This window comes from Xenopus laevis, chromosome 9_10S, assembly GCF_017654675.1.
Source record: "Xenopus laevis strain J_2021 chromosome 9_10S, Xenopus_laevis_v10.1, whole genome shotgun sequence".
Lineage (NCBI taxonomy): Eukaryota > Metazoa > Chordata > Amphibia > Anura > Pipidae > Xenopus > Xenopus laevis.
This window is the reverse complement of record NC_054388.1, coordinates 83,938,635-83,965,647: the sequence shown is the minus strand read 5'-3', so window position 1 is coordinate 83,965,647 and position 27,013 is coordinate 83,938,635. Positions and strand designations below refer to the sequence as shown.

At 41.1% G+C, this 27,013-nt stretch overlaps 1 protein-coding gene across 1 annotated transcript in view; it reads left to right on the top strand.

Moving 5' to 3' along the window:
• The window catches only part of LOC108702297 (germ cell-specific gene 1-like protein), a 43,212-nt gene that overhangs the window by 1,827 nt on the left and 14,372 nt on the right, over positions 1-27,013 (top strand). The window contains 2 exon segments of the mRNA XM_018237774.2: positions 4,571-4,618; positions 24,813-24,965. Coding sequence (XP_018093263.2) covers positions 4,571-4,618; positions 24,813-24,965 — 201 coding nt within the window.

The following is a 27,013-nucleotide window of genomic DNA, read 5'->3' as shown; positions in this document are numbered from 1 at the left end:
GTTTAGGGACCCACTCACAATATACAGTACACATAGAATAGAAATGTCACAATATAAGACTGATTAGTAATTAATACAGATAATTACTACATGGCAGCACAGAAATCAGTGCAATTAGCATCAGAATGTAATAATAAATCCTGTAGCATAAGCTTATATTACAGACAAACCTCATTTTCTGCTTGATAATTTGTGAAGACCCCTAAGCTTAGCTTCTCAACAGCTGCTCAGAGTCCACTGAGTATGTGAGTGTCACAGACACTTTCCAAGATGGTGACCCCCTGTGACAAGTTTGAGGTCCTGGATCATTGCTGCTATTGACTATTAGTTGTCCTTTAACACAGGCCATTGTTGGAACTCTGAGGCTGCTGCAAGAACAGGCTTAAGATGTAAGCACCTTAAATAAATGCCACCAACTGCAGTTTTCCTTTATAAATATGATATCAATGCATTCCTTGTTCTTTTCTTGTTCTTTACCACTTGACATAGGATCCATGTCTGATTATTTGCTGAATATTTATGTTGACTAGCTCTCAAAAAATGCATGTATGTTTGAATGCAACATGTGTTGTGATGTAACACTTAGGTTACTTTCAAGGAACCTTATGTGACTTACGTATCATACAGTGACAAGGCAGAGCAGTTAGAGAGGGCAAACCCACTGACCCCCAATGAACTGACTTTATTAGCACAATAATTATTTTTACTATTTATAGGGACTACTACTGACTAGTTACTAGTTACTATTTATTGAGTCCCACAGCAAGATCATTGGGCCCCTAAATGTTGGGTTGCAGTTGTTGTGTTTGTTTCATCTACAATTACCCCAGAGCTTTTCAGTAAAATTATTGGTGAGTATGCATCACAGCCCTGACTGTGCATGTAGACTTCCTATTTGAAGGAGAAGGAAGGATCAGAATACCAAAGGGGTGGAGCTTCATGCTAAATAAGGAAGTAACTGATTGCTACTGCAGTTTTCAGTTTCTATCTTAGAAAGCACTTCATACTCAATGGGGTATATTTATTAAAGAGTGAATTCAGAGATTGACATAGTCCTCTAGACTGAAATTTCACCACTCTCCATTCATTTCTATGGGATTTTTAAGAGAGTATTTTATTTATCAATGGGTGAAAGTTCATCCTTTCAAAATCCCCTAGAAATAAATGGAGAGTGGCGGAATTTCACTCTAGCAGACTGTGGTGATATCTAACTTCAATCTTTGATAAATATACCCCAATGTTGGGGGAGAGATATGTCATTTTGGGGGCTACTTAGAATCTTTTTGGGGATTTTAAAATAAAAAGGCTTACTTAATGGAAAATGTTGTCATTTAACAGAGCACAGCGTTGGCAGGGAAGTCTCTATATTTCTATCAGCAAAGAAAATTCTAAATACAAAAAGCTAGAATAATTTGAGCCCCAGATTTCCCCACCACCTCCTGGCCAGACCAGTTTTCTTACAATGCTGCCATTTTTTTCAGTAGGATACATAATAGATCAAAGTGGGCCAGGTGGTTCATGTATGAAATTCATTTTGTTCCAACCCTAACTCACCCCAGAATATACATTATTTGGTGACAGAATTATTCCATAAATAAGCGTGGAAGCATTAGGATGGCAAAGGGACTCTGGATCACTTCTAAAAAGTTGCCTTCCCCTTCAGCCAGTTAAGGGCATTTGGAGCACTGGGGTTCCCTGGAGCTCTCAGCCTCAAGCTGCTTTCCCATCTGCGTTCCTTGTTATCTACCATAAACACAATAGGCTGCGGTTTGCCAAAAAAGTGAAACTAAAACTGGGAACAATTAGCACTAGCTAAGAAACTAGCTGTTGACTTGAAAGAGCTCTGCTTATGTAAATTGTAATGTCTGCAGAAAAGTACAACTGGTTTATTTTTATAAAGAAAAATATGTGATAATTAAATGGCTGTGATTGCGACTGACAGCAAGATTTTAAATAGATACTGAGCTCACACAAATCATTTTGTGTCTGGAGATAAAACTTATCTCCAAGAAAAACAATGGTATAAAAAGCAGAATGGCTCATTACATTAATTACAAGGGAAGTAAAAATAAGCATTGGACTGTGAATATAAGTAAGCTATCATAAACATAATTGAATCATCTCAGGATTCATGAGCACTTATTAATAAGCACTGATGAAAAAGGCCCACAAATGAACCAGCAGCTAAAAACGCAAATACATGAGGGTTATGTTAATAGAGGCTGAAGCAAAAATTACATCACTTTAAATATTATAGCTAAAGAGAAACTGGCAGATTGAGGGGCAGGGAGTATTCATTGCCCAGAGGCAAGAGGACAAGAGTGCACCCATTATACTCACGCACAGAGCACTTTTCTGGAGGAATGCTTGCGTTGGATGCCGGATAAAAAATCCAACATGAGGTGCCCAGCATTGGCGGGGCAGGCAGGGCCTTCTTGTGGCCGGCATACTTTGTCGTGCTAAATTACACAAAAGCTAGAGAGTGGAGGGGAGACTTCTACATGCCTCCCCCTGCACCCTTCATGAATACTGCATCTTGGTGCATTTCAGAGTGCTCATTTATATCCCTCTTAAAGACTGGAGTCCAAAACTGCACTGCATACTCCAGATGAGGCCTTACCACGGACCTATAAAGAGGCATAATTATGTTTTCATCCCTTGAGTAAATGCCCTTTTTTATGCAAGACAGAACTTTATTTGCTTTAGTAGCCACAGAATGACATTGCCCAGAATTAGACAACTTGTTATCTACAAAAAACCACAGATCCTTCTCAGTTAAGGAAACTCCCAACACACTGTCATTAGCACATTTTATTGCATATGGGGTTAGCACTTTTTCCAATAACTATCAAGTAGTGCTGCCTCCTCCAGTTCACCTTTAAAAATTGTTAACCTATTGCTTTCGTCATGTCAGTGGTGTTTATACTAGTTTATGGGCCCCTATAAATGTTTTCTGTGTCCTCATTGACACTTAAAGGAAAACTATAACCCCAAAATGAATACTTAAGCAACAGATTTTTAGTTTATATCATATTAAGTGGCATAATAAAGAATCTAACCAAACTGGAATATATATTTAAGTAAATATTGCCCTTTTACATCTCTTGCCTTGAACCCCCATTTGGTGATGGTCTGTGTGCTGCCTCAGAGATCACCTGACCAGAAATACTACAACTCTAAGGGGCACATTTACAAAGCTCGAGTGAAGGATTCGAATAAAAAAAACTTCGAATTTCGAAGTGTTTTTTGGGCTACTTCGACCATCGAATGGGCTACTTCGACCTTCGACTACTACTTCGACTTCGAATCGAACGATTCGAACTAAAAATCGTTCGACTATTCGACCATTTGATAATCGAAGTACTGTCTCTTTAAGAAAAACTTCGACCCCCTACTTCGGCAGCTAAAAGCTACCGAAGTCAATGTTAGCCTATGGAGAAGGTCCCCATAGGCTTGCCAGCGTTTTTTTGATCGAAGGATATTCCTTCGATCGTTGTATTAAAATCCTTCGAATCGTTCGATTCGAAGGATTTAATCGTTCGATCGAACGAATAATCCTTCGATCGTTCGATCGTAGGATTAGCGCTAAATCGTTCGACTTCGATATTCGAAGTCGGACGATTTTAGTTCCTAGTCGAATATCGAGGGTTAATTAACCCTCGATATTCGACCCTTAGTAAATCTGCCCCTAACTGTAACAGGAAGAAGTGTGGAAGCAAAAGACACAACAGTTTGTTTGGTTTGTTTGTGTAATCGTACGATCTCAGGGGGCGGCCCTTATTTTTTAAAATGGCAATTTTCTATTTATGATTACCCAATGGCACATACTACTAGAAAAGTGTATTATTATGAAAATGGTTTATTTACATGAAGCAGGGTTTTACATATGAGCTGTGTTATGCAATATCTTTTTATAGAGACCTACATTGTTTAGGGGGTATAGTTTTCCTTTAAGAGCACTTCAAGTCCATTCTACCTACTTAATAAAACTGGTAAGTACCTGTGGGACAGAAGGGAGTGTAACATTGTAGTGTAACATTGTAGGTGAGTAATGACTGTTCATGCTGCAGTCGCTATATTATATTTAGAAGTGATTTATAGTTTACATTGTATTAAAGCACACAGGAGACTTCTTTTATTCTTCCATTTTTTGTTCATTTCTTAGAAATCACTATACAATCCAAATATCTGTGCAATCCAAGCCAATTTTTCAAGAGAAACCTAGAATGGCTCAGGGTTAATTTTAGACACAAGTGAGTTGGTAGCTCTATGTAATAATAACAGTTGTAATCTCTAAGAAAGAATCAGTTGCTATAGTGCAAAGGCTCCTAACCGGTCTTTTGAGCTCCTAAACAATGTGACTATCCTCAGGCAAATGACAATGGATCAGCCAGTGGCACAGGTGGGTGTTTTGGTAATATAATATATATATCAGGAATGCACTGCCTCTTTATGGGTGTAACTGTAGTTAATATGTAAAATTGATGTATTAAAAGTTCAGCTATAGACAGGGTGCTGTTGGTTGTGTTTAGTAGATTAAAGATTTTTTTATTTTATTTTGCTCTTCAAGGTGAAAAATGCAGAAGTTTTATTGACCTTGCACCTGCATCTGAAAAAGGTATGGTATGTCATTTTCTTTCTTTTCAATGTACTGTGAAAACTTTTGGATATTTAAATGAATTTGATCATTTCTTTACTGTAGGCTTTGGTTTTCTTATTTTAACCAATACATGCTTGAATGAAAAATGTAATTGCCACAACCAAGCAGGCACTGAAACCAACATAAGAAAAGTAAAACAGCTGCATTAGGTATTACTATGCCTTGTATTAAGGCTACACATATTAAGTGAATATGGTTGCTGAGAATGCACATGTATAGTAATACTTACTTGTAAGTAACTGCCTGTTATAACCTCATATGAATAAATCACAGATCACAGATAATCTACTTGCACACGGAACATCTTCATTCAAACCTCACAATGTTTCTATGCCTATTCACCTTGCAAATCTGAAGGGAGTTTGGCACGGTGTATCAAAAATCCAATTATAATGTGCTATAACCCTTTAAAGGAGAAGTAAAGCTAAACCGAATGAAAATTTGAACATAATGCTTTGGGGGTTAGTACCAGCCCAAGGCAACCACAGCTCTTTAGCTGGGAAGATGCCCCAGTAGCTCCCCATCTTCTTTTCTGCGGAGTCACTGCATATGATCTCTTTGGCTTCCAGTTGCCTGAGTTTAAGGACTGTCTCACAATTTGCTGTACACAGATAGATATACTGTAGATAGATAGATAGATAGATATACAAATACAAAATAGATATAGCAAATTTACTATCAGTCATCCTGGCAAAAATTCGCCAGCAATGCTAACGCTGGCAAAGTTGCACTCTGGCGAAGGGGCCGAAAATACGCAAATTTACTAATATTGGTCTTTTTCTGAATGTGACCTCCTTCACCAGAGTTTACTTCGCCAGGTTAGAGCAGGCGAAATGCAATAGAGTAGATAGGAGTTTTAAAAAAAAAAAAGTTGAAAAATGTTCTAAGTCGTAAAAAAGTTGAAATTTTTTCTAGGCTGAAAAAGATTGAAATTTTTTTTAGGGTCTAAAAAAACCTTCCCCCCTACATTTGTCGCACCTTAACTATGCTGTGGGCACATAGGTAGGGCATTAGAACACCTAAATAAACTTTTATTAAGTGTCCCTGCGCTTGTGTAGTGTTCTCTATGCGCTGCTGCATACACGTCCATTGAAATTCAAATTTGGCGCCATATGCAAATTAGCCTTCGCTAGCGCAACTTCGGACCGCTCATCGTAACTTCGCTAGCGCAACTTTGGAAACGATCAGTAACTTGTGCGGAACTTTGGATCTTCATGAACTTGCGATGTCCTGACAAATCTACGCCTGGCGAAGTTCGGTGAAGTGCTGCAAAGACAACGCTGGCGGATCTACTGAAGTAAGTAAAAATGAAATAAGTTCAGTATATAAAATTTCTAGCCATATTTTGTGTTTGTTCTCCTTTTAGAAAAGGCTACATGGTAATTGATGTCATGCCTAAGAATACCCATGTACACTACTCATTTGGTATCCCTCTGTACTACTAAGGGAGAATTATTCAAGAGGTTAACACATTTCATAAAAGCCTTCCTAAAAGCTGAAAAAAACGGAAAATAATTATACATTCACTTATTGATGTTTACATTAGACAAATACAACAAGAAAATAAAACATAATGGGATGAATTTCATTCTCTTTTAAAGCATATTGCTATTACCTTATCAAATAACTTTCTCTTGTGTAAAAATAGCATTTGTTTTTGCCCACAAACAAACATAATCTTGTAGTAACTGATCTGCGCGGTTGTCCAGACTAAATTCGTTCCAATATTTCTGTTTCTTGTTTTTATTTTCAGTAAACTGCTTGTGTGTTATGGTTTGAAAACCGTGTCCTTAGCAACTAGTTGCTATGGTCACAGGATGTCTTGGCATCGAGAGCATTTGAAATCACCAGACAATGGTTATTTAGTGGATTTAAGCTTGAAAGGCTTAACTTTATGAACATGTATTTTATTTAAGAAAAAAATACATACTTATAAAGAAACATATCATTTGTTCTAATTAAAAAAAACATTTCTAAAGATGATATTGCCCTTTGTTCTTACAGACGCACTTAAATATTTCTTACTATAAGGGGGTTATTTAATAAGCTCTGAAATTCACCGAAATCCGAAAAATTCTTGATTTTTGGTAGGCTTTTAAAAAAAATCACGATTTTTTTGGAATTTATTAAACCCCGAGGCTGAATTTAAAAACATGGCATCTCAAAACTGTCGAGGTTGCATAAAAGTCAATGGGAACAGTCCATTGATTTTTGGTTGTGTCGGGGGTTTTGGGCAATTTCACAATGTTTTCGGAGCTGTCGGGTGAAAACTCCGAAAAATTCACAAAAAATCGTGATAATCTGAGCTTTTCCCGCAAAGGTAATTTTCGGGAAAATGTAATAATAAATAAGCGTTAAAAACCCGAGCGGGTTAGATCGGAGTTTGTAGCAGTCGATATTGAGATAAATTCGGACCTTGATAAATAACCCCCTAAATATTTAAAAAACCCAAATCCTTTAAGACACCGAAGCAGGAAATATTAGGCACCGAGGCAGCAGCTGGATCCATGAGATATGAATATGGCTATCATATAAGTTCAGTAAATTAACCCAACGCAGGAACAAGTTCTGTGCAAGCTTGAAGGAATATAACATTTGTACTACTTTGGTTCATTGCTGTCAGACTAAAGCTGTATAAAGATTTCACTTAAATTTATTGCACGGTGGGATGTTTCCGTTTGCCACAGATATTCCGCAAAAGTATTTTATACACATGAGATTTTATAGCTGAAAAAAAGTTTAAGAAGAAGTTTGTATTTTTACTGAGAATTACAGTAGAGTAAACAGATAAATGAATGCATGCCTTAAGGGCAGAGACACAGTCTGATTCGAGGAGATTAGTCGCCCGGCGACAAATCTCCTCTTCGTCCGGGCGACTAATCTCCCGAACTGCCTTCCCCTGTATTCCCGCCGGCTAGAATGTAAATCGCGATGGGATCGCTTTGGTTTTCGCCTGTAATTGCAAGAAGTGTGAAATATTACATTGCCTCGTCACATAGGTTGGCTGGTTAGGCTAAATTATGGATTTAAGAGTTGTAACAGACAATTGGCATTATTCATATAAATAAAAAAAAAAGTCAATACCTATTCTTTTGTCACCATATGGGCAGCCACAAGGTAATTCAATCTGATGCAGTTTACTTTGCAATTTTGATTGCTAAAACAAAATAGACTGTTTCAGGCAAATGTTTTACACCATCTTTAAAACACAGTATTATTCTCTAATCTGCACCTTAAAAAGTATTTTATCTCTTTCCTGCTATAGAAAGGCAAGGCACTTATAGAACTAATTAGTTTACAAAACCAAGCAAAGTTTGTACAGGTATGGGACCTGCTATCCAGAATGCCCATAACCTGGGATTTTCCTGATAACAGATCTTTCCGTAATTTGGATGTTCATACCTTAAAGGAGAAAGAAACTATTTGTTTGCTTGGGGGTGGTGCCACAAGTTAGGCACCCCCAAGTTATTGTATTTACTTACCTGACACCCCCAGCCAGTGCTCCTATCAGCAGAAAACTGTCTCGGCCCAGGGTTCTTCCAGCGGGCACCACAGATCGATCCTCTTTCTGCTTCTTCTGTGGTTTCGCAGTAGAGTGAACGGAACTTGAACAAAAAAGCTGGCTATTTAATTCAACCGTGCATGCGTCTGCACAAGTAAATTTGAAGAACGAAGAAGAAAGATGATAGCTCTGTGGTGCGCTGGCAGAACCCTGGGTCAGGGCAGTTTTCTGTTGAATTCCTTCTCCTTTAAATCTACTAGAAAATTATGTAAACATTAAATAAATCCAATAAACTGGGTTTGCCTCCAATAAGGATTAATTAAATCTTAGTTTGGATCAAGTACAAGGTACTGTTTTATTGTTACAGATTGGCTTATTTGATTACAATGGAGTCAATCGGTCTTTCCTTTCCATAATTCAGCTCTTTCTGGAAAAAGTGTTTCCAGATAACGGATCCCATACCTCATATCACAGATTAGAATTGATGTTCCCCTGTTGTTCAAATACCGACATTTCCTATTTATATTAGCAATCTGTTTTTTGTGGTTCTGTCTCATTGAAATGAAGGAAGTCATTTATAAGAATCCAACAAGTGATGCTATGGCAGTTGATGTATTAGCGTTTTCATAGCAGCTGTTGTCAGCATCTTGCAGGGAGACCCTGAACATACCATTTTTACTGTGCTTTATTGTTGGAGACAGGTAAATACATTTTTGTGAGCTGAACACACACACTGAAGCGCAGCACACAATAACAGAAACAGCTAAAAGTCAAGTACCTTACAAGAGTTAGGATCACCCGTTGCCTTTATTACAGCTTCACACCCCATGGAAAGAGTAAACAGTTTGTTGAAATATACCCGAGGTGCCCCTAGGGCGCTGGGTCCTAGCACCTTGTGGCCGCTCTTGTGCACCCCTCCCTCCGCTCGCACATACATTGGATCGCTGTGGATTACAGAAGTATGCATTTCCAGCGCTCTGTAGGTTGCAGCTGAGTGGCATGCCCTAGGTTTGGGCCTTTGCCACAAATCCAGGCCTGAATATACCTGTAAGTGGTGTAGTCACAAACTGAGAGGTTTTCTAGGAGATTGGTGTGGTTGTCCCTAGTATTCTTCTTTGACTTTTCTGTATATACCCCCATTTAAAAAAAGCTGTTAAGAATCAATAGAAGAAGAAGGCAAATAATTCAAAAACTATAAAAAAGGGCAATTGAAAAGTTGCTCAGAATAAGCTATTCTAAAACTACTAAAAGTTAACTTAAAGGTGAACTACCCATTAAAAAAAATCCCCAATGATTAAAAGAAAAAACATCATGAAATCAATGACAAAGCCAAATCCCTTCAGCCAATGCCTACATTTCCTTAAAATAACCCCAAAACCATTAGATGAAGCCTTTTTTATACTAAATGTTTTGAGAACCTTACTGAGGAAAAATGCAACCAACAGTATTTACTACAGTAACAAGATGTTTCCTTGTAACATATTATTCTAGACTTCAATCTCACTGATCTTCATAGAAATGTTTAACAACAAGGGATGTTGTCATTTATAATCAAAGCAGGTTTTGACACAGAAAATAAACTAATCAGGGTAATTTAATGGCCAATAATGATTCCTAACTTACTGTATTGACAACTGACTGTTTTAGCTGCTTCTGACTGGATTCAGCAGATGGGAAGGTGCAGTGAGATAATATCTTTTTTAACTTTCTACTTACAAGTTATAGAGATCTCTACGTGTGTGTGTCTGTGTGTGTGTGTGTGTGTCTGTGTGTGTGTCTGTGTGTGTGTCTGTGTGTGTGTCTGTGTGTGTGTCTGTGTGTGTGTGTTGTGTGTGCTGTGTGTGTGTCTGTGTGTGTGTGTTCTGTGTGTGTGTGTCTGTGTGTGTGTCTGTGTGTGTGTGCTCTGTGTGTTGTGTGGTCTGTGTGGTGTGTCTGTGTGTGTGTCTGTGTGTGTGTCTGTGTGTGTGTCTGTGTGTGTGTCTGTGTGTGTGTCTGTGTGTGCTGTGTGTGTGTCTGTGTGTGTGTCTGTGTGTGTGTCTGTGTGTGTGTCTGTGTGTGTGTCTGTGTGTGTGTCTGTGTGTGTGTCTGTGTGTGTGTCTGTGTGTGTGTCTGTGTGTGTGTCTGTGTGTGTGTCTGTGTGTGTGTCTGTGTGTGTGTCTGTGTGTGTGTCTGTGTGTGTGTCTGTGTGTGTGTCTGTGTGTGTGTCTGTGTGTGTCAGAAGATCGCACACATAAATACCAGATTCCACTAGGAGGGCATGACAAAGTGCATATACACACCCCTACTCAAGGAGAGTAATATAAACTACATACCATACAAACTTCTGAAACTACCACTCATGGCTTATTTGATTATAATGGAGTCAATCGGAAACGGCCTTTCCTTTCCATAATTCAGCTCTTTCTGGATAAAGTGTTTCCAGATAACGGATCCCACACCTCATGTCAGGCTTGGCCACAGGTGAGTGGCTGGTAGTTGAGCCTTGGTGCTGTATAACACGAGTACAGCGGGTATTTGAGGTTTTGATAGGCCCGAAACATGTTATGCAGAATAGTATTTTAATAATGAAAAGTATGGCAAAATAACAGATGAACAAAAGCTAAATAATATAAGTTCTTACACCAGGTTGGTGGTCAAGGGCAGGCAACAATAAAGCAAGTCCGAGAAACAGGCTGAGGTCGGGGGCAGGCTGATGGCAAAACAAGTCCGTATGGCAGGCCGAGGTCGGAGGCAGGCTGATGGCAGAGGGTAGTCCAGTAAACAAGCCGAGGTCAATTACCAGGAGGTCCAACAGAGAGCAGGTAAGGGGAACTGTAGCAGAGAACAAAGGCACAGGGAACAAGGCAGGAATCTCAGGAACAAAAGCAGGAATCAGGAGTCACAGGAACAAGGAGTACGCAGGATCTAGCTTGGGAGCTTCAATGATCAAGCACCAGGGTAACATTAGTAACAGGCTTATAAAGGCCCTTAATTATCAAATTACCAACACCTGGTAGAGCAAGAAGGATGAGGAGGTGAGAAAACATAAAAGGTAGAAAGTCTTTCATCATACCAGTAGAATCAGAATCCAAAGGTCTCCAGTGGCTCAATGAGAAAATGCAGGAGCTTGTAAGTGTAAAGTTCAGAGTTCGATCGCAGGTAGCTCCTGACACCTCATATCACAGATTAGAATTGGTGTTCCCCTGTTGTTCAAATACCGACATTTCCCATATGAATAGTACTTTGCTCTGTAGATCTTTGCATTAGTGATTATAATGGAGTCAATCAGACTTTCCTTTCCTTTCCATAATTCAGCTCTTTCTGGATAAAGTGTTTCCAGATAACGGATCCCACACCTCATATCACAGATTAGAATTGGTGTTTCCCATATGAATAGTACTTTGCTCTGTAGATCTTTGCATTAGTGATTATAATGGAGTCAATCAGACTTTCCTTTCCTTTCCATAATTCAGCTCTTTCTGGATAAAGTGTTTCCAGATAACGGATCCCACACCTCATATCACAGATTAGAATTGGTGTTCCCCTGTTGTTCAAATACCGACATTTCCCATATGAATAGTACTTTGCTCTGTAGATCTTTGCATTAGTAATGTAAAGCCTGGAGAAGTTTTGAGATGGAGGACCATCTGTATTGAGCCTGGTGTTTGAAGGGGAGGTACAGTATAAATTAAGTAATGCTCACATATGTATGTGCCTGATATATTACCCTCATTTGCTAAGAATTTTACGTGATTTCTTTCAATATTTATTGAAATGCATTCCGACTTAAATTTATCATTCTCTAGTGTAAAATTCAATGGCGTGACTATACAGGAAGCTTCTTTTATAGCCAACGAGAACCCCCTTCCCCAGCCGCTTCCTTACCTGCGGCAGGAAAAGAGAGCGTGTCTGCACGGCGGGGGGGTTGGTGGAGGAGTGGGCAGAGTCCAGGTGGGGGAGTGGGCAGAGGCAAGAAGTGTGCCAAAGGATGGGGATCGGAGTGCACTGGGCCCCTCTGAAAATTTTTTGCAGGGGGGCCAGTGCACTCTATTGACTAAATTCAGCTCGTAATCTTTATAACTGACACCGTCTGCACATTACTCAGTTCCTCTCTGGCACCCTATTTAATTGCATATTGCTATGATTTCCCTTAGAAATTAAAATACATTTTCTAGGTCTGCGCTCCAAACTTAGCTTTTATATTAAGTTGGAATGAAGAAGCAGTGTAGCATTTTGTGGCAGTATATCCTCTGGGGATTCTTTGATATGGTAACAAGTTGAAAATGAATGTCTGGAAGCAGAAAGTAAGCTGGAGACGGTTTTTAAAAATACTCTATTCTCAGACATTGCTTGTGCTTTGGTTTGGACAGATTACATGAGAAGCGCCCTGCTCATCACTCTGTTAAATACACATTTTACTGTGGTAAAATCATATATGATATTTTTAAAATAACAATTCAGTCTTAATTTAATGATTATGCATTATGCATATGCTGACATGTGGGCACCCATTCCGTTCGAAGTAAGGAGTTCCATCTACATATTCAGAAGGGAATTTTCACAGTGAGAGCTGTGAAGATGTAGAATTCTCTCACTAAATCAGTAGTACTGGCTGATACTTTAAGAAGGGGTTGGATGGATTTTTAGCAAGGCAAGGAATACAGGGTTATGGAAGAAAGCTCATAGTAACTTATAGTACAACAAGGGACCAGTCCGATTGCCAACTTGGAGTCAGGAAGGAATTTTTTACCCCCGCTGAGGCAAAATGGAGAGGCTTCAAACTGAATTTTTTTGCCTTCCTCTGGATCAACTAGCAGTTATTTAGGTTATATATAGATTTAAAAAGGTTGAACTTGATATCCTTTTTAAACCTAACTTACTATATCTATTATAGGTAAATCTAAAACAACTGGACTTGCTTGTAATCATTGAAGACGTTTCACTACTCATCCGAGCAGCTTCTTCAGTTCAACTAACTTACCATGTTACTGTGTTAGTAAGCAATGTAAATGGATGCCCCTTAGTGTTTATTCTCTGCACCTCACTCTAAATAAAAATTGTGGAGCAAGGCGGAGTACACATAGGCTTGCCACCTGTCTGAATTTGACTGGGACAGCCCAGTTTTCAGGAGTGCTGCCAGGGTCAAGACAATCTGCCTGATTTTCCAAATATGGAAAACCGGACAGGATCTCCCTTGATTGACATGGTGATCAGCCAATCATTCCACGTCATATCTCTGCCCACCTTGATGTCTTTCACTCTTCCCGCAACGTCAATAGCCTGCCCCCTCTGACATCATGGCTTCACCCCCTGCCAAGATTGTGTTACCAGGGGGCAGCAAAAAGCCGTTCCAGGTACCTTTAAAAGCTGAATTTTGTGTTTTTAAACCAAGGCAGACGACCAGAATACATAGCCCCGGCCCTGACTATGTTCGGTATATAACATTTTGGAGATGAACGTTATTCTATAAAAAACCACTACAATGCAGGGGCCCTTGTTTACCTCCTTCGGTTGTCAATGTGTGTGCTCATCCACACATGCTCGTTTACACATTTGGGGTGGGGGATGTTCACGTCTTGGCCATGTTACCTAGGGCACCCGGCTGGCTTGGGCCAACATTAAAGGGATACTGTCATTGGAAAACATGTTTTTTTTCAAAACTCATCAGTTAATAGTGCTACTCCAGCAGAATTCTTCACTGAAATCCATTTCTCAAAAGAGCAAACAGATTTTTTTATATTCAATTTTGAAATCTGACATGGGGCTAGACATTTTGTCAATTTCCCAGCTGCCCCCAGTCATGTGACTTGTGCCTGCACTTTAGGAGAGGAACGCTTTCTGGCAGGCTGTTGTTTTTCCTTCTCCATGTAACTGAATGTGTCTCTGGGACATGGGTTTTTACTATTGAGTGTTGTTCTTAGATCTACCAGGCAGCTGTTATCTTGTGTTAGGGAGCTGTTATCTGGTTACTTTCCCATTGTTCTTTTGTTTGGCTGCTGGGGGGGGAAGGGAGGGGGGTGATATCAGTCCAACTTGCAGTACAGCAGTAAAGAGTGATTGAAGTTTATCAGAGCACAAGTCACATGACTTGGGGCAGCTGGAAAATTGACAATATGTCTAGCACCATGTCAGATTTCAAAATTGAATATAAAAAAATCTGTTTGCTCTTTTGAGAAATGGAATTCAGTGCAGAATTCTGCTGGAACAGCATTATTAACTGATTCATTTTGGGAAAATAATTTTTTCCCCATGACAGTATCCCTTTAACTTGTGCAAATGAGCCCTATAGTGTTAGCAAGGTACAGTCAGTTACTGAAGATTTGGGAAGCCATACACACCAACATACTATATAACTATACAACAGCGGCTGCCAAAGAGCACGGACAGGTCACAGCAGTAATCTGCAGGTCACAAAATGGATATCAATGCAAAACAAAGGAAGGAATTAAAAAAGCATTATGATGTATTTTCTTCCTCTGCAGAAAATTAGGATAAATGATTTATATATGATTAGGATAAAAAGATAACACATTTTTCATGTATTAAATTGAATAAGAATGTGTCAGTTATCCAGAGAATGTATTCATTTGTTTAGTAATCCTTAACAATACACCCACTGACACAATGATCTCTGAACTGCTCACTTTAAACCATGTCAAGCTCTGGTCCATTTTCTTACCACAGTGTGCAAAGTGCACTTCCAAATCCAATCACCATGCGGTTGCCAAGGGAAGTTTCATATGATGCATCACAACTGATGTTGTGCAAAGACTCTGCACTACTCACACTTCATACAGGGAGAAACATCAGAAGACTATAACCCCGAGGCATTGCATGCGCAGGCTGACTTAAAGGAGAAGGAAAGGTCTTACTTGGGGATGCCAAAAGTTAGGCAGCTCCAAGAGCATGTAGTTACCTGAACCCAGGCCAGTGTATCTATTAGGAGAAAACTACACCGCCCCGGAATAGGGATGTCGCGGACTGTTCGCCGGCGAACTTGTTCGCGCGAACATCGGCTGTTCGCGCTCGCCGAATGTTCGCGAACGTCGCGCGACGTTCGCCATTTTGGGTTCGCCTTACCTGGCGCTTTTTTTTTGACCTCTCACCCCAGACCAGCAGATACATGGCAGCCAATCAGGAAGCTCTCCCTCCTGGACCACCCCCACACCCCCTGGACCACTCCCCTTCCATATATAAACTGAAGCCCTGCAGCGTTTTTTCATTCTGCCTGTGTGTGCTTGCAAGAGCTAGTGTAGGGAGAGAGCTGTTACTGATTTCACTGATTTCTTTGAGGGACAGTTGATAGTAAGTTTGCTGGCTAGTAATCTACTTGATACTGCTCTGTATTGGAGGGACAGAAGTCTGCAGGGATTTGAGGGACATTTTAGGGTAGCTTTGCTGGCTAGTAATCTACCTTCTACTGCAGTGCTCTGTATGTAGCTGCCTGCTGTGGGCACTGATCTCTTCTGATCTCATCTGCTGACTGCTGTAATAACCCAATAGTCCTTGTAAGGACTGCTTTTATTTTCTTTTTTGTTGTTTTACTTTGCTACTTTAAACAGCCAAGTGCTATTAGTCTAGCAGTGTTGGGGAGTGGGACTGGTGTGCTACTGTGCTGCTCCTAGTAGTTCAGCAGCACCAACCCGAGAATATTTTTTTTTTTTAATATACATATAATTTTTTTTTTTTATTTTACTTATCTTACTGTTCTTTAAGGTGTCCAGTGCTGTTTGCTGTTCTTCATAGTAGTGCACCAATAGTAGTGCACTTGCAGGCATTATTTGCCCAGTGGCCATCTAGCTGTGTGAGCTTTTTCACATTCTGTCTAAATATCAATAATAATACCGTCTCCAGAAACACCACCTGAGTGACGTTTTTCAAGCAGCAATAATATATTCCGTATCCACCACTGCTGTAGTGTATACGTTGACCTTGTAGGCATTATTTGCCCAGTGTGTTCTTCATTTTCAAACCACTGCCATCTAGCTGTGTGAGCTTGTTCACATTCTGTCTAAATATCAATAATAATACCGTCTCCAGAAACACCACCTGAGTGACGTTTTTCAAGCAGCAATAATATATTCCGTATCCACCACTGCTGTAGTGTATACGTTGACCTTGTAGGCATTATTTGCCCAGTGTGTTCTTCATTTTCAAACCACTGCCATCTAGCTGTGTGAGCTTGTTCACATTCTGTCTAAATATCAATAATAATACCGTCTCCAGAAACACCACCTGAGTGACGTTTTTCAAGCAGCAATAATATATTCCGTATCCACCACTGCTGTAGTGTATACGTTGACCTTGTAGGCATTATTTGCCCAGTGTGTTCTTCATTTTCAAACCACTGCCACTTAGCTGTGTGAGCTTTTTCACATTCTGTCTAAATATCAATAATAATACCGTCTCCAGAAACACCACCTGAGTGACGTTTTTCAAGCAGCAATAATATATTCCGTATCCACCACTGCTGTAGTGTATACGTTGACCTTGTAGGCATTATTTGCCCAGTGTGTTCTTCATTTTCAAACCACTGCCATCTAGCTGTGTGAGCTTGTTCACATTCTGTCTAAATATCAATAATAATACCGTCTCCAGAAACACCACCTGAGTGACGTTTTTCAAGCAGCAATAATATATTCCGTATCCACCACTGCTGTAGTGTATACGTTGACCTTGTAGGCATTATTTGCCCAGTGTGTTCTTCATTTTCAAACCACTGCCACTTAGCTGTGTGAGCTTTTTCACATTCTGTCTAAATATCAATAATAATACCGTCTCCAGAAACACCACCTGAGTGACGTTTTTCAAGCAGCAATAATATATTCCGTATCCACCACTGCTGTAGTGTATACGTTGACCTTGTAGGCATTATTTGCCCAGTGTGTTCTTCATTTTCAAACCACTGCCATCTAGCTGTGTGAGCTTGTTCACATTCTGTCTAAATATCAATAATAATACCGTCTCCAGAAACACCACCTGAGTGACGTTTTTCAAGCAGCAATAATATATTCCGTATCCACCACTGCTGTAGTGTATACGTTGACCTTGTAGGCATTATTTGCCCAGTGTGTTCTTCATTTTCAAACCACTGCCATCTAGCTGTGTGAGCTTGTTCACATTCTGTCTAAATATCAATAATAATACCGTCTCCAGAAACACCACCTGAGTGACGTTTTTCAAGCAGCAATAATATATTCCGTATCCACCACTGCTGTAGTGTATACGTTGACCTTGTAGGCATTATTTGCCCAGTGTGTTCTTCATTTTCAAACCACTGCCACTTAGCTGTGTGAGCTTTTTCACATTCTGTCTAAATATCAATAATAATACCGTCTCCAGAAACACCACCTGAGTGACGTTTTTCAAGCAGCAATAATATATTCCGTATCCACCACTGCTGTAGTGTATACGTTGACCTTGTAGGCATTATTTGCCCAGTGTGTTCTTCATTTTCAAACCACTGCCACTTAGCTGTGTGAGCTTTTTTCACATTCTGTCTAAATATCAATAATAATACCGTCTCCAGAAACACCACCTGAGTGACGTTTTTCAAGCAGCAATAATATATTCCGTATCCACCACTGCTGTAGTGTATACGTTGACCTTGTAGGCATTATTTGCCCAGTGTGTTCTTCATTTTCAAACCACTGCCACTTAGCTGTGTGAGCTTTTTCACATTCTGTCTAAATATCAATAATAATACCGTCTCCAGAAACACCACCTGAGTGACGTTTTTCAAGCAGCAATAATATATTCCGTATCCACCACTGCTGTAGTGTATACGTTGACCTTGTAGGCATTATTTGCCCAGTGTGTTCTTCATTTTCAAACCACTGCCACTTAGCTGTGTGAGCTTTTTCACATTCTGTCTAAATATCAATAATAATACCGTCTCCAGAAACACCACCTGAGTGACGTTTTTCAAGCAGCAATAATATATTCCGTATCCACCACTGCTGTAGTGTATACGTTGACCTTGTAGGCATTATTTGCCCAGTGTGTTCTTCATTTTCAAACCACTGCCATCTAGCTGTGTGAGCTTGTTCACATTCTGTCTAAATATCAATAATAATACCGTCTCCAGAAACACCACCTGAGTGACGTTTTTCAAGCAGCAATAATATATTCCGTATCCACCACTGCTGTAGTGTATACGTTGACCTTGTAGGCATTATTTGCCCAGTGTGTTCTTCATTTTCAAACCACTGCCACTTAGCTGTGTGAGCTTTTTCACATTCTGTCTAAATATCAATAATAATACCGTCTCCAGAAACACCACCTGAGTGACGTTTTTCAAGCAGCAATAATATATTCCGTATCCACCACTGCTGTAGTGTATACGTTGACCTTGTAGGCATTATTTGCCCAGTGTGTTCTTCATTTTCAAACCACTGCCACTTAGCTGTGTGAGCTTTTTCACATTCTGTCTAAATATCAATAATAATACCGTCTCCAGAAACACCACCTGAGTGACGTTTTTCAAGCAGCAATAATATATTCCGTATCCACCACTGCTGTAGTGTATACGTTGACCTTGTAGGCATTATTTGCCCAGTGTGTTCTTCATTTTCAAACCACTGCCACTTAGCTGTGTGAGCTTTTTCACATTCTGTCTAAATATCAATAATAATACCGTCTCCAGAAACACCACCTGAGTGACGTTTTTCAAGCAGCAATAATATATTCCGTATCCACCACTGCTGTAGTGTATACGTTGACCTTGTAGGCATTATTTGCCCAGTGTGTTCTTCATTTTCAAACCACTGCCACTTAGCTGTGTGAGCTTTTTCACATTCTGTCTAAATATCAATAATAATACCGTCTCCAGAAACACCACCTGAGTTGTTGTTGTTTTTGTTTTAAAAATAATGCCAGGCAAAGGCAGGCCGCCACGCAGAGGCACTAGGGGCCGTGCTGCTATGCTATCCTGTGGCCCTAGGAAATTGCCCAGTTTTAAAAAGGCAATGACCCTGAACTCCCAAAATGCTGAAGAGGTAGTTGACTGGCTTACACAGCACACCCCATCCTCTACCGTTTCTAACTTTACCACAACATCCTCATCCTCCACTGCTATGGGCACCCCACGTAACACTTCCTCCACCACCGGCGCCCCTTCTTCACTGGAGTCAGAGGAGTTATTTTCACATGAGTTTCTTGAACTGAGTGATGCGCAACCATTATTGGCAGAAGAAGATGAAGGAGATGAGGACGTTACACCAGATTTAATTCTGGCAGAGAACACAACAGAGATGGACATAATGAGTGATGACGAGGAGGTCCCCGCTGCTGCTTCCTTCTGTGAGCTGTTAGAAGAAATTGATGCATCTGAGGAGAATGATGATGAGGAGATTGATGTTTTGTGGGTGCCCAGTAGAAGAGAGCAAGAGGAGGATAGTTCAGATGGAGAGACGGAAAGTCAGAGAGGCAGGAGGAGAATAAGACTTAGAAGAAGCAGGGAGGACAGCTCGCAGGGAACAGTAGGGCAACAACATGTATCGGCACCTGTGGTCAGCCGGCCAACGCACCCGCCATTGCCGCCAACGCCGCCAACTTCTACTGTTACCGCCAGATTGCCAGCTTCAAAAAGGTCAGCAGTGTGGGATTTTTTTAATGTGTGTGCCTCTGACAAAAGCGTTGTAATTTGCAATGAGTGCAGTCAGAAACTGAGTCTTGGGAAGCCCAACAGCCACATAGGTACAACTTCTATGCGAAGGCACATGAACGCAAGCACAAAGCACTTTGGGAGCAACACCTCAAAGGCAACAGGCAAACTAAAAGCCACCCTCCTTCTGGTCCAGCATCTTACTGCTCTACCTCTGCTGTCCTTGACCCGTCTGAACCACCCTCCACTCCGCCTTCCACCTTGACCACCAGTTCCCATTCCCAGTCATCTGCCCCCAGCCAAGTTTCTGTGAGGGCCATGTTTGAGCGTAAGAAGCCAATGTCTGCGAGTCACCCTCTTGCCCGGCGTCTGACAGCTGGCTTGTCTGCACTCTTAGCCCGCCAGCTTTTACCATACCAGCTGGTGGACTCTGAGGCCTTCCGCAAATTTGTAGCAATTGGGACACCGCAGTGGAAGGTACCCAGCCGCAATTTTTTTTCAAAAAAGGGAATACCACACCTGTACCACCATGTGCAGAGCCAAGTCACCGCATCTCTGTCACTTAGTATTGGGCCAAAGGTCCATATGACTACTGACGCATGGTCCTCCAAGCATGGTCAGGGCAGGTATGTCACCTACACTGCCCACTGGGTGAACTTGGTCATGGCTGGGAAGCAGGAAATGTGTGGCTCAACAACGACAGTGGAGTTGGTGTCACCGCCACGGATTGCACGCGGTTCTGCCACCACCTCTACTCCTCCTTCGCTCTCTACCTCGTCTTCTTCCTCTTCTTCGTCCTCTGCTGCTGGGTCCTCCTCCTCCACACCTGTGTACCCCCAGCTCCCCCTAGGCTATTCGACGTGCCAGGTACGCCGTTGTCATGCTGTCTTGGGGATGACATGCCTGGAAAGCAAAAACCATACCGGATCTGTACTCCTGTCATCTCTGCAGTCACAGGCCGATCGGTGGCTGACCCCACACCAACTGAAGATCGGAAAAGTGGTGTGTGACAATGGAAGCAATCTGTTGGCAGCACTGAGACTGGGCAATTTAACACATGTGCCCTGCATGGCACATGTTCTGAATTTAATAGTACAACGTTTTGTCTCAAAGTACCCAGGATTCCAGGACGTTCTCAGGCAGTCCAGGAAGGTGTCGGCCCATTTCAGACGTTCCTATACAGCCATGGCACGCCTTGCTGACATTCAGCAGCGGTACAACATGCCAGTCAGGCGTTTGATTTGCGACAGCCAGACTCGCTGGAATTCAACGCTCCTCATGTTGGAACGTCTGCTGCAACAACAAAGAGCCGTCAACGAATACCTGTTTGAACTGGGTGGTAGGACTGGATCTGCAGAGCTGGGGATTTTTTTCCCCCGTTACTGGGTGCTTATGCGCGATGCCTGCAGGCTCATGCGCCCTTTTGAAGAGGTTACAAATATGGTCAGTCGCACCGAAGGCACCATCAGCGACCTAATACCCTTTGCTTTCTTCCTGGAGCGTGCCGTGCGACGAGTGACAGATGAGGCTGTAGACCAGCGTGACGAGGAGCAGGAAGCGCACGATTTCTGGTCGGAATCACCAGAACGAACCCAGGCACCTGCTGCAACGCAGGGAGAGGTGTCAGAAGTGGAGTCAGAGGAGGAAGGTGGCTTTGTGGAGGAGGAGGACCAACAGGAGCAGGCTTCCCAGGGGGCTAGTGGTGACCTTTTGGGGACCCCTGGTCTTGTACGTGGCTGGGGGGAGGAGACCGTGGATGATGCAGTCCTTGATAACGAGGAAGCGGAGATGGATACCTCTGCATCCAACCTTGTGAGAATGGGGTCTTTCATGCTGTCATGCCTGTTGAAGGACCCCCGTATCAAGAGGCTTAAGGAGAAGGACCTGTACTGGGTCGCGACTCTACTAGACCCTCGGTACAAGCATAAAGTGGCAGAAATGTTACCAACATACCACAAGTCTGAAAGGATGCTGCATTTACAAACCAGCCTGCAAAACATGTTGTACAATGCTTTTAAGGGTGATGTCACTTCAGGAACTCATCAACATTCCAGGGGCAGAGGTGCCAGTAATCCTGCCACGAGCGCACCTGCAAGGACAAAGCACTTTGGCCACTCTGTAACGTCAGACATGCAAATGTTTTTCAGTCCAAGGCAGCGGCAGAACCCTTCGGGATCCACCCTCAAAGAACGCCTCGACCGGCAGGTAGCGGACTACCTGGCATTAACTGCAGATATCGACACTCTGAGGAGCGATGAACCCCTGGACTACTGGGTGCGCAGGCTTGATCTGTGGCCAGAGCTGTCACAATTTGCCATGAACCTCTTGTCTTGCCCCGCCTCAAGTGTCCTCTCAGAAAGGACCTTCAGTGCAGCAGGAGGGATTGTAACTGAGAAGAGAACTCGCCTAGGTCACAAAAGTGTGGATTACCTGACCTTTATTAAAATGAATGAGGGGTGGATCTCGGAGGGTTACTGCACGCCGGAAGACTTGTTCTGAGTTTCTGATTCTGACTCCCCATGCAGCTGTCCTTCTCTGCACGCCTCATGACTCCACATACAGCTGTCCTTTAGCGTCCTCCTCCCTCCACCACCGTTACAAACTAGGGTGCAAACCCTACTGGTTTAATTTGAATCCAGGTAAATCCTGAGTTTTTCTGGCCTCTGTGCTTCAGTGGCTGCGACCAAAAAAAACAGAATATTTTCAGCATTTATATGGCATATTTTTTCTGGCCTCTGTGCTTCAGTGGCTGTGACAAAAAAAATGAATATTTTCAGCATTTATATGGCATATTTTTTCTGGCCTCTGTGCTGCAGTGGCTGCGACAAAAAAAAATTAATATTGTTTGCATTTATATGGCATATTTTTTCTGGCCTCTGTGCTGCAGTGGCTGCGACCAAAAAAAACAGAATATTTTCAGCATTTATATGGCATATTTTTTCTGGCCTCTGTGCTTCAGTGGCTGTGACAAAAAAATGAATATTTTCAGCATTTATATGGCATATTGTTTCGGCCTCTGTGCTTCAGTGGCTGCGACAAAAATAAATGAATATTTTAAGCATTTATATGGCATATTTTTTCTGGCCTCTGTGCTTCAGTGGCTGCGACCAAAAAAAACAGAATATTTTCAGCATTTATATGGCATATTTTTTCTGGCCTCTGTGCTTCAGTGGCTGTGACAAAAAAATGAATATTTTCAGCATTTATATGGCATATTTTTTCTGGCCTCTGTGCTTCAGTGGCTGCGACCAAAAAAAACAGAATATTTTCAGCATTTATATGGCATATTTTTTCTGGCCTCTGTGCTTCAGTGGCTGTGACAAAAAAATGAATATTTTCAGCATTTATATGGCATATTGTTTCGGCCTCTGTGCTTCAGTGGCTGCGACAAAAATAAATGAATATTTTCAGCATTTATATGGCATATTTTTTCTGGCCTCTGTGCTTCAGTGGCTGCGGCCAAAAAAAACAGAATATTTTCAGCATTTATATGGCATATTTTTTCTGGCCTCTGTGCTTCAGTGTCTGCGACAAAAAAAATTTATATTGTTAGCATTTATATGGCATATTTTTCCTGGCCTCTGTGCTGCAGTGGCTGCGACAAAAAAAAATTAATATTGTTTGCATTTATATGGCATATTTTTTCTGGCCTCTGTGCTGCAGTGGCTGCGACAAAAAAAAATTAATATTGTTTGCATTTATATGGCATATTTTTTCTGGCCTCTGTGCTGCAGTGGCTGCCACAAAAAAAAATTAATATTTTCAGCATTTATATGGCATATTGTTTCTGGACTTCTGGTTCAGTGGCTGCGACAAAAAAAACATAATTTTTCAGGAAAGTACACATGCCTAATTTTTCAGGGTTCTGCAACAGTGGCAAAATCGCATCTTTTATGGTCACCGCAGGTGATCAATAAAGTAGACCAAAACTGGGCCCACACTGCAGAATCAGTGTTTTTTGGTTCACTTCACTGTACATTGAATTACCTCTGCCTGACCGTGCACGTGCGCACAAGCACGGTGACTGCTAAACACACCACTACAGAAATATTGCCACCAACAGGACGAACATCCTGGAGGTGACAAGCAACTAGTAATTAAAAACTATTATTTGCTCACTTGACGGTATCATTCATTAAAGCTCTTTGCGTCTTTTTGCGTTGCAGTAAGCACAGCGTTTCGTCTTTGCGTGTGAACAGGCTGTAACCTTTACACGACTTGATTGGCATGTAGACGCCGGACGTTTTAAAGCATTTTATTACACAGGTTTAGAAATGTAGTGTGATTTCTGCCCTTTACAGCACAAAACGCAGCGCTGTGTCAACAATGGATTTTTTAGAAACATTTTTGCCCTTGATCCCCCTCTGGCATGCCACTGTCCAGGTCGTTGCACCCTTTAAACAACTTTAAAATCATTTTTCTGGCCAGAAATGTCTTTTCTAGCTTTTAAAATTCGCCTTCCCATTGAAGTCTATGGGGTTCGCGACGTTCGCGAACCGTTCGCATTTTTGACGCAAGTTCGCGAATATGTTCGCGAACATTTTTTCCGACGTTCGCTACATCCCTACCCCGGAATTCTTCCAGAGAACACCACGGATCGATCGTCTTCTGGCTTCTTCTTTCTTCAAATATCCCAGGGCAAACGCATGCTCGGTAGAACAAAATAGCTGACTTTTTCATTATAGTTTGGCTTTCGCAACCCAAGGACAAAAATTACTTGAAATAACTTTACACCCAGAACATTGAAAATCATGTGAAGTTCCCCCACTCTATTTGTGGGAGTTGCCAAAAGAAATAAAAGGTTGCTGAATTAGGTAGTTACCAAGTACATGGAGAGAAACCACATGAACTAAGTAGAAAGCACAAGTCAGCAATTTGTTTTTACTTTTTAATGATACTTTATTAAGAATTAATTAACATTTAGATGTTACTTTACCTTTGCTGCACTAGGTTTATAGTTAATGCCACTTTATATAAAATCCCTAAATATAAGTAATGGAGATGTAAAATTTCTTTGCAACAGTTCACATTCTAGTACAAATATCTCTTATTGTTTTATGTTACAGGTGTTCTCTGGCTGTCTGTGGTTTCAGAAGTACTGTTCATTGTGCTCTTGGTGGTGGGATTTAGCCTCATGTGCCTAGAATTCTTTCAATCAAATAATGTTGTGGATGGGCTGAAGCTAAATGCGTTTGCTGCAGTGTTTACGGTTCTGTCAGGTAATGTAAACTCACTTTGTAAGTATGGAAATATCAATATGTGATCATGAGGTGTTACAGCAGGTCTTCAGGTTTTATCCCCATATCTGGGATATGAGGAGAATATTGGAAATGTAAGATAGCTTAACTTCTATAAAATGACTGTAGCGTGCTGGAACAGCTCATCTGAGGGATAGCCGTATCTAGTAAAGAATTCAACAAGCGTCAATTTTAAAAAACCTGGAGAAATGAAGGAGGAGGTATTAATGAAAACACTGTCATAGTGATAGAGCCAAAAAACAGTGGTAGCAGCAGTCATCAAATGAAAAAAAGCCACACATAGCTGGAAGCATATTTATTATCTCAACATGAATTGTGTAACATTTATTTTTCCACATAATACTAACTCCTACTATTTGTAGTAGTGTTGCTTCCATCAAACGCTCAGTCTCAGCTAGACCCTCAATCATGTGTGGAGGTAGGGAGAGGTGGTGCAGATCTATACCTATACCACAAAATCGACGCACGTCAACACTATTTGGACACTCATTGACTTTAACGCCGGCATCAAAGTTGACGCGGGTGTCAATTTGAGTTTCACTAATTTTGGCCATTTCGTGAATTTCGCTGGAAATTTTAATTTTTTTCAGCATTTTTTCATTGCATTCATGTTCAACAAGGTGCATACTGACTATTTATTGCAAAACAGAATAATTATTGTGTCTGTCTTTAATGGTGAAATTGGAATGTTATAAAATGCTTAGAAAATATTTAGAAAATAAATAAACAGAATGTAGACTTAAAACAAGAACAAGATCAAAGGTACATTATTTATAATGTATAAATAATGTAGTGTGCAAAATGTCAGTTTTTTATTATTATTATTTATTTGCACACTGTAAGGTACTTTGTAAATGAGTCTTAATGGGTCAAAGGGACTAAGTTCAAAAAAAAAAAAAAAAAAAAAAAAGGCACAGAGCACCACTGTCAAGAACACATCTTTATGCCCCTCTCCAGAGGCACACCTGACAGAGAATTGAGCACAATCCTGCTCAATGTTCCCCTGCCATTAAAGGCGGGTCATGGCAATAGTTGCTGGTAGATGCACTTGTGAACACAAGGTGAGTGGGAGCCCATTACTTACTATCTGCCTAAGGCAGGAAAACTCCCAGTGGGCCCAGGTGTCAGGGAGCCCTTCTGCTGCTAAAGATGTGGCCTATTTCATGGCCATTCCCTATTTCTTTGAGAACAAATAGGATAAATAAATGGAATAATAGATTGCAGTATGTAAAGAATAGAGACTAGGAGAATAGAGGTTGAGTGTGGAGAAGAAGAATAATAGTACTGAGAGTGGTCTAAGGTTTTTGGATGGGCCTGGTGTCCCAGTCCGACACTGCTGTGCACAAGCACAAAGGCACAGAGAACAAGGGAAGATTGTGTCATTGATACCATGATTTTCCTTTCCTAGATGAACTCCATGTCTGCACTCACCAGAATAGTCCCTACCCCCTGCTTCCAACAGAGGAACCCTCTCCAAATCTTTAAAAGACCAACCACAGCCACCTACTGGCATCTTTGTAACAAGCTTCTAAAAAATTACTCGGAAAAGGGTGGGCTGTACTGACATGACGTTCGTCTAGGAAAGGAAGATCACATATGACACAACCTTCCCTCTTCAAACTCCATGTCAGTACTCACCAGGACATAGCAAGCGACAATTTTCTCAATGGAGGGTAATAGGCTTTTAACAGGAACCTGTAATCAGGAATGGCATAACAATGAAGAGCAATGCCAATCGTGCAACCTCGATAATTGAACATCGAGACCCCAGAAATCAAAAAAGTTTGAGAGGATAAGAATAATCCTACAGTAAAAACTCTATACTACAGAATGAGAGAGGTGTTTGCAAACTGTCAGTGTGAGGAAATGGGAGACCAACAACATAGCAACTTGACACTCCCAGAAGAGAAAGATATGAGGACACCCACGCACATGGCAACTTCAAGCAAGGTTTGAAATACTTACTCTCCTACTCACCAGAAAGCATCCATTACATGTATGCCTAGTTT